The sequence below is a fragment of the Suricata suricatta genome, chromosome 9 (assembly GCF_006229205.1).
Source record: "Suricata suricatta isolate VVHF042 chromosome 9, meerkat_22Aug2017_6uvM2_HiC, whole genome shotgun sequence".
In the NCBI taxonomy this organism is placed as follows: Eukaryota; Metazoa; Chordata; class Mammalia; order Carnivora; family Herpestidae; genus Suricata; species Suricata suricatta.
In genome coordinates, this window is record NC_043708.1 from 660,969 (window position 1) to 673,761 (window position 12,793).

The 12,793-nt window shown below is 65.5% G+C and overlaps 2 protein-coding genes across 4 annotated transcripts in view; one reads left to right on the forward strand and one right to left on the reverse strand.

Moving 5' to 3' along the window:
- Nucleotides 1-3,368, forward strand: part of AKT1 (AKT serine/threonine kinase 1) — a 17,483-nt gene extending 14,115 nt beyond the window's left edge. For 2 of the 3 annotated variants that reach the window (XM_029950428.1, XM_029950429.1), the window contains exons 10-13: nucleotides 91-305; nucleotides 751-838; nucleotides 2,173-2,275; nucleotides 2,517-3,368. In XM_029950428.1, the coding sequence (XP_029806288.1) occupies nucleotides 91-305; nucleotides 751-838; nucleotides 2,173-2,275; nucleotides 2,517-2,596 (486 nt within the window). In that variant the 3' untranslated portion in view covers nucleotides 2,597-3,368. Of the gene's footprint in view, nucleotides 1-90; nucleotides 306-671; nucleotides 839-2,172; nucleotides 2,276-2,516 lie in introns of all 3 variants that reach the window. The other variant, XM_029950430.1, reaches the window with a different exon arrangement.
- Nucleotides 3,369-7,075: 3,707 nt separating this feature from the next.
- On the reverse strand, nucleotides 7,076-11,877 carry SIVA1 (SIVA1 apoptosis inducing factor). The gene is made up of 4 exons (XM_029952476.1): nucleotides 11,704-11,877; nucleotides 9,690-9,878; nucleotides 9,038-9,194; nucleotides 7,076-7,264 (listed from the first exon to the last, which is right to left on the reverse strand). Exons 1-4 carry the CDS (start codon nucleotides 11,819-11,821, stop codon nucleotides 7,207-7,209), a joined length of 522 nt encoding a protein of 173 aa, XP_029808336.1. The 5' UTR covers nucleotides 11,822-11,877; the 3' UTR covers nucleotides 7,076-7,206.
- Nucleotides 11,878-12,793: the final 916 nt, after the last annotated feature.

The window sequence follows — 12,793 nt, forward strand, 5'->3', positions numbered from 1 at the left end:
GGTGACCCAGCCCCGAGTACCTGGCCCCCGAGGTGCGCACCTGCCGCCCCGCCCCGTCCTGGTGACGCAGCCCCGGGGCCGCGCCCGCAGGTGCTGGAGGACAACGACTACGGCCGCGCGGTGGACTGGTGGGGGCTGGGCGTGGTCATGTACGAGATGCTGTGCGGCCGCCTGCCCTTCTACAACCAGGACCACGAGAAGCTCTTCGAGCTCATCCTCATGGAGGAGCTCCGCTTCCCGCGCACGCTCAGCCCCGAGGCCAAGGCCCTGCTCTCGGGGCTGCTGAAGAAGGACCCCAAGCAGAGGTGAGCCCTGGCCCTGACCGGCAGGGTGCTGGCGAGCCACCCCGTCCCCCGGCTCCCCCTAGGAGCAGCTCGGCGTCTCCCAGGCCACGGTGATGGCTGACGCGCAGCGTACCGTGGCCCGGCCCTCGCAGCCTGCACGCCGGCTCAGGAAGACCCCGCCCAGCGTGCTGCCCCTGCCGTGGCCTGGGCCTTGGCTCCAGTGCCCCCTCATCCTCTCAGGGAGACTGCGCCAGCCCCACCGCCCCAGGACTGCACGGCCGTCTCGCACTGTCCCCCTAGCCCACCCCCAGGCCCAAGCTGTCCCCCTCACCACCCCCGCCCCTCCCAGGACTACGCTGACCTCTGGCACTGTCCCCCGACCCCCAGGGACCCCACTGCCCAGCACGGTCAGGCAGCCGGCCTCGCCCGGCAGGCGGCGCCGGGCACTGAGCAGTCTCCCCCGCAGGCTGGGAGGGGGCGCGGAGGATGCCAAGGAGATCATGCAGCACCGCTTCTTCGCCAGCATCGTGTGGCAGGACGTGTACGAGAAGAAGGTTCGTGGGCCTGGCGCCCGCCCCCTCCCTGCCCCCACCCCCAGGCTCCCGCGTCTCCCCTGCAGCAGCACTGTTGAGGGTCCCTCCTCCTGGAGGAGGACTCCTGGAACACAGCGCCCCATCAGGTGGGGGCACCAGGCCCTTTCCCCAGCACCGCCTGCTAAAGGCTGGCCCCTGCTCTCCCGGTGCCTCTGATTGACCTCAGTCCCTCCTGCTGCAGGGAGAGCATGCAGGTCTGGCGGGGATCATGGGCTTGTCTAGCATGGGAGAGGTCCCCCTAGAGCCAGGCAGCTGCTTCCTGCACACATCCCTCTGCCTCCTGCCCCAAGGGCCCTGGCCCAGGCCAGCAGGGTGCCCGGCAGGCTCAGGAAGCCTGCGCTAGGGAGTGCTGGGTGCCCTGTCTCCCAGCACGTTTCCCGTTGGTTTCCATCGCACCCTTCGCTGTAGGCCCGTCGCAGGTCGCACGCCTTGCCTTGAGCAGAGAGACCCTGCTGGGTCATGAGGGGCAGCCCCGGAGTCCTGTGTGGGGGAGGGGGGCAACCTGCAGGGCCCTCCCCCCCGCTTGCACATCCCTACAGTTAGGCACGCACCCTCTGTCATGTGGAGGCCAGCTGCACTAGTGTCCTTGAGCCGCACATGAGGCCGGCCAGGCCCTGCACTCAAGCCCTGGAGGGCGAGGCCCCAGAGGGGATGCCCGCAGGAAGGCCCAACCTCATCTCCTGCTGGGAAGCTGGACTGGGAGGGCCCTGGCCGCCTTCTGTGGTTTGGGGCAGGTTAAGTTCACTTTGCGCCCCAGGGCACCGGCTGGGGCTTGCACAGGCCCGTGGCACTGTTTGGCTGCTCCCCGGGTCCCTCCACCCCCACCCCCGGGGCTGCGGTGGGCTCTGTGTCACTGCCTGGGAACGCTACCTGCTAACCCAGGTGGGTTGAGGGGTTGAGGGGTCGAGGGGTCGAGAGGTCGTGGGGCCGAGGCTGTCCCTTTATCGGGGATGATCAAAGTGGAAGTCGCTGGCCGCTGGGCCCTGTGGCCGTGGTCAGGAAGGGGTGAAGCTGGGGGTTGGGAACCCGCTGTGCCTCTTGTTGCGTGGTGTCCTTATTCACCCCTTCCCACCTCGTAAGCAAGCCAGAGAGAAGAAAATTGGGCTTGTCCCCTTCTGCCTGAGGGCTCGAGGGTCCCGCAGAACCGGGCCCCTGCAGGGGTCTCCTGGCTGTAGCCCCGCTCTCGGTCTTGTGCTGCCTGGAGACACGAAGCGCTTCCAGGGTGGGAAGGGCAGCCCCTGGGGGCTGTGCAGAGTGGGGGGGCCTGTAACTTGCCTCCCCCCCCCCGCCCGCAGCTCAGTCCACCCTTCAAGCCCCAGGTCACCTCAGAGACAGACACCAGGTATTTTGATGAGGAGTTCACAGCCCAGATGATCACCATCACGCCCCCCGACCAAGGTGAGGGCTGGGATCCCCCTGCAACCCCCCACGTCTGTTTCTTCCCTTGTCTCCAGATTGCAGAAGTCAGCGGCTGCCCCCCCTGCAGGGAGGCCCACAGTGCCCACAGGACAGGGTCCCTCCGGGGCGGGGGGGGGGGGGCACAGTCCCTGTTCTCGGCATCTAGAGGGTCCTTTGCCCCAGCGCACGGGGGCCGCGATCCCGGCACTGGGGTCTGAACGTGCCTCCCACCCACCCACAGGCGACCCCGTGGAGGGCGAGGACAGCGAGCGGAGGCCCCACTTCCCACAGTTCTCCTACTCTGCCAGCGGCACGGCCTGAGCAGGCCAGCAGTGCGCTCCCGACGCCCGATGCCGGCCCGGATGACCTGGTCCCTAGTTCGCGCTGCATCCGGGAGGAGCCGCCTCGGAGCACGATGGGAAGGCCTTGGTGCTGCGGGCGAGGGACCCGCCATGGAGCGTCTCCTCCCAGCCAGGCCAGGCTGGGCGGGAAGCGTCTTGCAGGTCTTTTTAATTTATTTCATCTAGCTCTCCAGACATGCCCTTGGCCTTCAGAACGATTAGATTCACATAGGAAACGGTCAAGGACTTCTCCAGCCACGTGCAATTGGGGGCCCAGGAGGGCTCTGCCTCTCCATCCCTCCAGTCAGCTGTCCCCGGCTGCCACCTGTCTGGGCCCAGCGGGGGCTCCAGGAGCACTGGGCAGTGACGTGCTGGCCCGGCCCCCGCACCCTGCCAGGGAGCAGCTCCTGACCGGGGCCGGGGCAGAGGCCGGCTGGGGGCCGAGGAGCGAGGTTGCTGTGTGACACACGATCACGTGCATTTGGGGTTTTTTAATCTTGGTGACAAGAAAGCCCCTCCCTCCCGCCCTCTTTTCCCTCTGGGGCACCGCCTTGACAGTGTCCCCAGGTAGCACTCTTCCGTAGAGAAGCTTCACTGTCCCGCCGCGTGCCATGTGCCCTCCGGAGGGGCCTTGGGTGTGACCTCCGGGCCGGACCCGCGCTGTAGCAGGGCGCTTTTTACATTCGACTTTACTATTTTTACTATTATGAGACTCCCTCCAAATTCCCCAATAAACACTGCTTTTCAACTCCGTGGCTTGTTTTGGTGAGTGGCGGGCAGCAGAGCGCACGGGCTGGCCCATGTGTGTGCGGGGAGCACCCAGCCTCCGCCCCGCTGGCCCCTGGGGGTGGGGACACGCCAGCTGTCCACCTCGCCAGCCGCTGCACCCCCTCAGAGCACGTCTGGGACTGCCGGGTCACGGGGCACCGGCGGCCTCCTTCCAGCCAAGGAGCCCGCTGCCCAGGCACCTCATCTCCCTTGAATTCAACCCTGTGGGCGTGGCCAGGCCGCCAGGACATTTGTAGGTCCAGTGTGCCGGCCTGGAGAAGGGGCAGGAGCCCCTCCCTCTCTGGACTCCACGGTGACCCCAGGCGGAGCGGCTGTCCCCTTCTGCTGGAGACACGTCTAGAGCAGCCCCTGGTCACCATCACCGCGTCAGTCTGCATAGGCTGTGGACAGTGCAGCAGCTTGTCTGGGAACCCAAACACCCAGCAGGCACCACACCCTAACAGTGCTCTGGAGGGAAGAGCGTGCAGACAGCGCGTGTGTGAAAACACGCATCAGACCCGAGCGCTGCACATAGCCGGCGGGGTGCACGGTGACAGGGCTGCTGAGGAAAACGGTGCGGCGCAGCACGCCTGCACTGGGCTTTTCCGGAAAGGCCTGACTGTGGCGATGCTGTCACCAGCGTTCACTGCAGTGGGATCTGCGGTAGCCGGACCGCGGAGGGGACCCGAGTGCCCGTCCGTGGATGTGTGGGGAGGCAGAGCACTGTTACTCAGCCTTAAGGGCACCTTGGCTCCTGCTGCAGCAGGGATGGGACCTGAGGACGTGACACCAAGTAGAACAGCCCTGTTACCAAAGGACACACGCAGTGGGGCCCACTCACACAAGGTCCCCAGAGGAGTCAGATTCACAGAGACAGAGTAGCTGGTGGCCCCAGGGGCTGAGGGTGAGCGAATTGTAGGACGGGGTGGTGAGGTCCCACAACGTGAGTGTGTTTCACACCTCTGAACTACACACTTTAATGGTTAAGATGGTTCCACTGTAGGAACCAGAAAATACAGTGAGGCCCTTCCGTTATCCTCAAAGCCTGAGCCTGTGGCGACTGCATGACTGCGCAGGGGTCGCCTGGGATCAGGACAGTGTGGTCATCAGGCGGGCTGCCCTCCTCATGGATGCAGGGGGTGCCTTTGGTCCCAGGAGGGGCTCCAAGGTCATGGGCACAGACACAGCACAACCCCATCCTCGGTGGGTGGGGCTAAGGAATGAACAGACATCCTGAACTTCCAGGGGTGGGGGAGTGGGGGGCGCAAGGGGACAGACACCTAGGACAGAAAGCAGGGTGCTCCGGGGCCTGGGGCAGGAGGCCACGACGTCCTCTTGTGCCACCACTGGGCAGCTGGTGAGGGACGGGATGGAAACCAGTGCCCGGTGCCCCGACTGCCCACGTTCTGGCCACTGTGTGTGAGGAGCTAACTCGGGGTGCGGGCCTGGGTGGCACAGCTGGCGGCCTGCCCTGCAGACCTGGGGGCAGCTGGGGGCTGGGCCGCCCTCCAGGAGCTGCCCGCAGGGAACACGAGTGCTCAGAGGTGGCGTTTCTCACCCCTCCTTTCGGTCCCTTATTTTTATACTCAGAGTGAGTGTCTGTAGGCAACAGAGCAGGGTCTCGGACGCTCTGACCACACCCGGCCTTGACCCAGACGCTAGCGCAGCTCACACAGCAGGCGGCTGTCGGCAGGGCTAAAAAAGCCCTCTTGCTGTTTTTCTGTGTTCCTTCTGGTCTTTCCCCACCTTATTTGGGATTAAAGGACTGTGTCAGCATCTGTTTTTATCTCCTTCAGGGTCTTGTTTTTCCAGTTTTCCAATTAACACTCCCTTTCCACCTCGGGATCCAGCCCACGATAACACGTAGCACGTAGTGCCGCGGCCCGCCCGCCGGACTCGCACACCGACCGCTTCCGGTCTGCCGGCGCAGGGACACACCTGTGTCCTGTGCACGGGCGGCCCGTCCCCCGCCTCCCAGCCCGGAAGGCCGCCGGCCTGAGCCCAGGCAAGCGGCGACTCCGGACTTCAGCAGCCGAGGGCTCGAGCGCGCTAAACACGGGAACGCCTCGGACTGCGAGGAGCTCGGTCTGCGCGTGTCCCGCAAGACGAGCAAACGTTCCTGACGAACTTTAACTTGATGGACGATCGGTGTCTTCCAACACGAGCAGTGCGCCGCCGAACGTCACGTGATCACAAGGAGCCAATAGTGCGCTCTCCGGGGGTTTGTGGGTGGTCGCCTCCCATGCTCGGTCTCAGGCCACAGTGTTTGGCAGAAGTCAGTGATTTTTCAGGACGTTGGAAGGTGCCCACAACTGGCACTAGTGTATTTTTTGTCACCTCCAAGCACCTCTGGACAGTCCTTTGCTTTTCCAGACAAGAGGGAGCTTAGGAAGGCTTTGCTTCATTCTAGGACCTTGGATAGGTTCCTTGTTGAAGTTGCACGAGAAGAAAATGATTCCGTTGAGCCCGCAGATAGCAGGGATTCCGTCAGTGACAGTGAACTCCGTCCTACACAGCGCCCTCCTCTCATCTCCCTCACAGGGCCACACAGGCTTTCAAAAGGCAGGTTAACTTGTTTATATTTAGAATTTGTGTTTTCTTTATTATTTTGTATTACAGTATGGTAACTATTTCTTATGAGAATATGGGTTGTGGAATGAATCATCTGAGTTTCCAGTATTTCTTATGGGGAAATTCGCTTTGATGTGCCAGTGCTTTGGATTACAAGCATGTTTCCGGAATGAATTCTGCTCGCAAACCAAGGTGTTACGGTGTTCCTACTGGCTGCACACTGGACACATGCCGTCGTCCCCGTTCTGAGGCCTTCAATGGCATCACGCGCCACCCCCAACCCGTCTCCACAATGGAAACTCACGTCCCCATGAAACACAGACACCCCTTCCCCCCCCTGGCCCCCGGCCCACAGTGTGGTCACATGTGATCTGCCCTCTGGGGACCAGCTGGCATCACTCAGCAGCGTGTCCTCGTGGGCCATCCACCCTGCAGCAGGGGATGTCCCCCCTTTTCAAGGACCCTGTCATACAGACGGGCCGCAGAGTTAGGTGGGCATGCGGCGGCCCCCCTCTGGGTCCCGTGAGCAGTGCTGCCGTGAGCACGGGGAGGCGCCTATGTTCATGTCCCTCCTCTCACTTCTTCAGCTCATCACACAGCCGCGGGACCGCTCAGCACCCGGCAGTTCTGTTTTTGACTTTCTGAGGAGGCGCCGACTGTTCCCGCGGCAGCAGCGCCGTTTTATGTCCCCATGTGCTGCTCAGGGACTGGTCTCTCCACGTCCTCGCCAACGCTTGCTTTCCGTCTTTGCAGTGGCCGTCCGATGGGTGTGAGGTGGTGTCTATCTGCGTTCCCGGGGTCACAGCCTGCAGGGGGACACCTGGGCTCCGGGCTCCAGCAGGAAGCCGGACGCGCGGAGACCCCAGGACGAGGGTGGCCGTTTCCACTGCTCACGGCACAGACTGCAGTCAGCCAGGGCCCCGGAGCGTTACTGGCTCGGGAGGAGCCCAGGCCCCACTCCAGGTGGCCTCCTGCCTCCACTTCAGCGGCCTCTGTGCTCCCTCTGCAGCGGCAAACCACACCCTGGGCCCGGCTCCGGAAGCCACCCCGCGCCCCTGCACAGCCCCCTCCAGCCCTCGTGGGCCGTGTAGAACACACCCCAGAACTGAGAAGCGAGTCCTCCTGTCCAAATATAAAGGGTTTATTCACTTCTGCCCTCAGCACAAAATATAAAACAGACTCCCCCCGCCCCCCACGGCTCTTCAGCGGCGACCTGGTGTGGCCGTCCAGGAAGGGGCATCCGCTCCCGGCTCAGGCCTCGAACGCGGCACAGCTGGCACAGAGCCCGGTCTCCTGCACATCACCGCAGCTGCAGCATCACAGGGAGAGAGGAGAACCGATCGGAGGGCTCAGTTGTGTCCCCCGAGGTCCGTGTTTTGTGGTGCTGACGCCCCGGCCCTCGACCTCGTCTGGGGATGGGCCGTGAGCCACACACAGCTAGTTCACACGAGGTCCCTCACCCCACCCGGCGGTGTCCCCGGAGGAAGCCCACACGAGGCCACAGGGGAACCCGAAGAGCGCCGACAGCCCCTGGGGCTCACAAGGGGCCTGGAGTCAGCCTTCCTGAGCCTCAGAAGGAGTCAGTCCTGCCGACGCCCGACCTCGGACCTCTGGCCTCAGGAGCACGAGGCCTACTGCCGGGCCCATCTGCGGCCTCACCCCCACCCCCAAAATCTCCCCAGCTCCGGGCAGGATTCACTGGACCACCATGGTTCAGCGAGTCGCAGGGAAACTCATGGGGTGGAACCCCACAAGGACAGGAAACTGGCAGTGGCTACAGCTCATGCCAGGAGATCCGTTTCCATTAGATGCACCAGCAAAAAGTCAGAGCTCCTTGCGCCAGGAGCCGTGGGCCCCAAGGTGGCCACACGTGGGCAGGGCGCCGCTGGCTGCTGGGCTGCATTTTAGTGAAAGCGGAGTCCTGGCACAGAACCCACCTCTCAGGCCCTGGCACCAGGATGTTGGGGTACCTGACGGGGAGGGGCCACAAGGCCGCAGCCTGGCTTCTAAACCTGGGGGCGCCACTTTGGCCTTGTGACCTGGAACAAGTCATTGGTAAAATGGGGCAGTGAGCCCACCCGTTTGGGCTCAGAAATGGGCACTGCCCTGCCCTGGTGATTTCTGCAGCTAACGGGGGAGAAGGAGCAGGAGGTAAAGGCCAGGAGACGCTCTGGGCGGGAAGAAGGTTCCCGCACACGGGGCTGCGGGGAGGCGGGCGCCCAGCAACCCCCCCCCCAACCTGCCCTTCTGCGCTCAGGTCCCCTGCCAGTGAGGAGGCCGAGGGTCACAGCGGGCCCCAGCCCTCCTCAGTCTGCACGTGAACGTGAAGAGAAGCAGCCGGCAGAAACACAGCAAAGATACGCCGTGTGCACAACGTGTCCAACCGCCACCCCCAAACTGGGCAGCACGGAGCTCCCAGTCCCCCACCTCCCCCAGCTGCACCCCTGCCCCACTCTCGGGGGCTCCACCGGCCCCATCAGAGCTGGGTTTCTGCTTCCCATGGTTGGTTGCGAAGACTGTTGGGACCAAGCTGGTGGGAGGTCTACACAGCCCGCTCTGAGTCTGCATGGGGGTCTCATTTACAGGCTCCTGCTCCCCCCCCCCCCCAGCCAACAGTGGCACTGTGGTGGGACTGGGACCCAGCACCTCCCAAGCCCGAACCCGGTCCAGCGAGCGGAGGCAGACGCACGCTCAAGTAGCGCACGGAGCGAAGGCTCTGCTTTGGCTCCAGCCAGCCTGACCCCGGCCACACGCTAACAGACCTGAGGCTGCTCCCACCCGTCGCCACCAACGGTGGGCACCCTGCCGGGAGAAACCACACCGGACAGTCCCAACATCAGACCTCGAAAGATCAAGTCACAGAGTTACTGAGAGAGAAGACATGAGCAGAGGGGGGACTGGCAGGTGACCTGGGTTTCCTTGAGACAAGATCCGTCTTCAGAAAAAGCAGAAAGTGGGGACACGTTCACGGGCACCGTGGCATCCCGAGAAGCAAGGCCTGGTGGCCCCTCTCCCGCTGCCCGCCCCCCAGCCGGCCCGGGGCGCTCCGGCGCCTGCTCGGGCCCCCAGGCCAGTCACTTACTCCACAAGGGCGCACAGCGCGCAGGCCACGGCCCCGCAGCTGCCGCAGACACGCACGCACCGTGCACACAGGGCACGCTCACACTGGCCGCACGCCGCCTTCCCGTCCACGGCTCGCACGCACGAGCAGCAGGCCCTGGTCGCTGCCCCGGGCGGGTCTGTGAGGAAGAAAAGCCACCCGTCAGCCCCGCAGGGGGCCCGAAGCGCGGGAGGCCCGTGGACAGGGGGCGGTCTCCCTGCCCGGCCGCAGCGCTTCGTTCCCGGGCGAGGCCCCGCGTGCCCAGCGCATGAGCGGGCGGCTTCCGAGTTGGGCGTCCCTGCCGTCTGCGTGTCAGCGCTGGAAGGATCAGCTCCTCCCCTGCTGGCTCGTATGCGAACTCTTGGGGCCTTCGTCTCGGACCCCAGCACCCGTGTCTCAGAGCGAGGCCCCTGCACCACTGCTCAGCAAAGGCCCCGCTCCAGGCCTGGGGGCGGGGTCTGGGCCGCCACTCTTTTCCTGACCCCCAGCCAGCGGCCGCTTCAGGGCCCCGGGCCTGGAGGTCAGAGCCTCCTGATGCCAGGAGCCTTCTGGTGCCCCCAGCTCCTGCCCGCCCGCGGCAGACGGCGTCAGGAATGACGGCCGGGGGGCGGGGCCAGCTGCGGGCCTCACTCACCAGCCTCGGAGGCCTGGGCTCGGCTCCTGGTCAGCCGGCCATCCGGTCCGATCAGCATCTGCCCACGTGGCGCCCGAAGGACGGGGCCGGGCTTTGGCGACTCCGGCAGGTCGACGATGGCACAGCCTTCCTCCCACACGGGGTCCATACAGGCCTGGGCCCCTCGGAAAAGCAGCTGCTTGGTCTTCTCTGGGGAAGACAGATGGGTCACACCCCCGTGGTGTGGGAGCCCCGGCCCGGCCGCCCCGTCCTCCAAGCAGGGGTTCCGTCACGCAGTCACTCCTGGCTGCCCGCTGCAGGGCTCGGTGCTGCCCTCCCTTCCTGCTCTTCCTTCCCCAAGCCCCGGGGCTACCTTCCCCAGGAAGATTCTGGAGCACACAGCCCTACCCAGGCTCCCTCTCCTCATCTTCCACCCGGCTCTCCTGACGTGGCTTCACGTCACCGCGGCGTCTCTCCCCCCAGGCGCCCTGCGAGCCAGAGGTGCACGGCACAGAGGAGGCACTGTCCCTCAGGTCACTAATTCACAGCCCTGGCCCGTGTGCCCCCCTCCACCTACTGTGGAGCCGCTAGCAAAACACAGGCTAGCAACTGGCTCTGACAAAGGCACCCGGAACTTTCCAGGCCTCTGTGGGCCCTGGACACCCCCACCCCCAGAGCTGAAGCGGTTGCTCAGCACCCACCCCGGTGGCTTTGCCTCAGGCCGCATGTCAGTCATCCAGGGCCTGGCACGGAGCCAGCGCCTGCCTCCCGCCCCTGCGGCAGCGGCATCGGTGGTCTTCACGCATCCAACTGGCCAGGGTGGCTCTCCGTGGTCCTGACCGACCCTCTGCCACACCCAGCTCCGCCGCCTCCAGCCCCTTCTCGGCTCATCCTGGGGTGGGAGGGGGCGTGTCGCGTGGTGGCCTTAATGCCGGCTTTCAAAGGCTTCTGGTCGGTTCAAGGTAAGGGGTCAGACCGACAGCTGGGGCTGGAACTTGCTGCACCTGAGTTCAAACCGGGCATCTGGCCCTTAATTCCGGGAGGCCCGGCGCGGTGGAGGGGGCGCGTTTGCCGTTCAGCCCCCACACGGATGCACGTCTTCTCATCACCTGCGTGGCCTCTGAAGGCAGTGTCATCTGCGGCGCGCTGCTGACAGCAGGGCCGGGGCGGCGGCAGGAGGATGGGGACCGGGTCTCCCGGGGGCTCTTCCCCGCATCCCTCACGCACGCACGGCAGCTCCACTCGGGGGCAAACACTCACTGCTTTACGGGTACAGCTCTGGGCCCCCCACCGAGAGGAGAGGTGAGCGTCACCGTGGGGCCGCCTCAGGGTATTCGCCACCTCAAACTGAAGAGCAATAGTGTCCCCGCACCGAGAACCGTGCAGCGGAAGCCAGGGCAGAAGGCCTACAGCTCGCCGCCCTCACCCCCGGACCCGGACTCCGGTCACACTGGACTCAGCTGCTGCGCGCTCCTGCCTCCTGGCCTTTGCACGTCCGGTCCCTCTGCCTGGAATTCCTTTCCCCTTCCTCTACGCCACCTAGCTCCACGGGACCTCGGACACCCCTGCAGCTGGTCCGGCAGTGACAGGTGCCTGCCGGAGAGTCCCCCCGACGCTGGGCCGGGGGCAGGGGCGGCGCGCTCCCCAGGCAGCTCTCAGGTTAAGATGCGCACTCATGCCCGCATACCCCTGCGGGACAGGAGGCCTCCCCGCCTCTCGCGGGGCCCGAGAGACGCGGATGTGAACCAGGCCTGGGTGAGTTTCTGGCCGGACTGGGGTCTCCCGGGAGGACAGAGTCCCAAGGCAGTACCGCCCGCAGGCCGCCCGTTTGGGGAGGCAGGGAGGGAGGGAGGGGCAGGGACGTCCCCTGCGGTCTCGGATCGGCGCAGGTGAGCGTGAGCGCATTCAGGTCCCGCTCACGGCTCCCAAAGCTCGGCTGGACTGCGGGTCCCGCGGCCTCTCAGCTCCCGGGGGGCGCGGCCTGCGGAGACTGCCTCCCAGGCTCCCGCGTGCAGGCAGCCCACCCCGCACTCACCGAAGATCTCCCGCGAGTACCGCTCGGCGCATACGCCGCGGCTCAGCTCCCTCTGGCCAACGCGGACCTTCAGCTGCAGCGGGGCCGCGTCCGCGAAGGTACAGCCCCGCTTGGGCATGGCCGCCGGCCCGGGGCTGCGCAGCTCAGCCGCGCGCCTAGCCGTGACCCGTGTCGTCACGGCCGCGCGCCAACGAGGCGCAGCGCGGGATAGGCCAGGGGCAAGGGTGGGGCGGGGCTTGAAGGCGGTGCAGCGCGGGATGGGCTGGGGGCGAGGACGGGGGCGGGACCCGGCCGCGCGCGAAAAGTCCGAGGGAGAGGGCGGGGGCGGGGCTCGAGCCCTGCGCCGGATAGGTCGGGGGCTAAGGCGGGGACGGGGCTTAGCGCGGCGCGGGATAGGCCGGGCCAGAGGGAGGAAACAGAGCTCGAAGGCGGTGCAGCGCAGGATTGGCCAGGGGCTAGGGAGGGGGCGGGGCTAGAGTGGACGAGGCGCGGAAAAGGTCGAGCGAAGTTGGGGGCGGTACTGGGGCGCCGGGGGCGGGCCTTGTGTGAGGCGCGTCGCTGGATAGGCGGAGGGTCCCCCGGAGTCGGATGTCTCGGGTGTTTTCTGAGTGGTGGTCCCAAACCCAACTGTTGAATCTGGTTATATTTTCTTTTTGAAGTTCACCAAAGTTGGAGGAGAATAAATAAATGAATAAAGTGAGAATAAATCCTAGTTCTCACGGAAGTGGCCAGTGGCGCACAGATGCCCAGGACGCTCTGAAATCGCCGACCGCCGCGTTTCCGGAGCAGCGACGTAACTTCCGGCGGGTGGCACGCGAGCGCGGGAAAGAGCCTTGTGAGCTGTCGGGACTGTGGTGTTGGCCTTAATCTTGCGAGTGTTGGGCTGTTTTCTAGAGTCTTTGTGTTTCGGTTCGAAGCCGCTTCAGGACCTCTGAAGAGAAGGCACAGGAGCCGCACAGCGAGGCTAAAGGGGTGTCGCGGGGGCCCAGGCAGCCGCGTGTGCACCTGCCCGCGGCGCGCCCTGACCGTGTGACGGGGTGACGCGCTGCCACCGGCGAGGCTGCGGGTCCGCGAGCCCGCCGCCACCCTC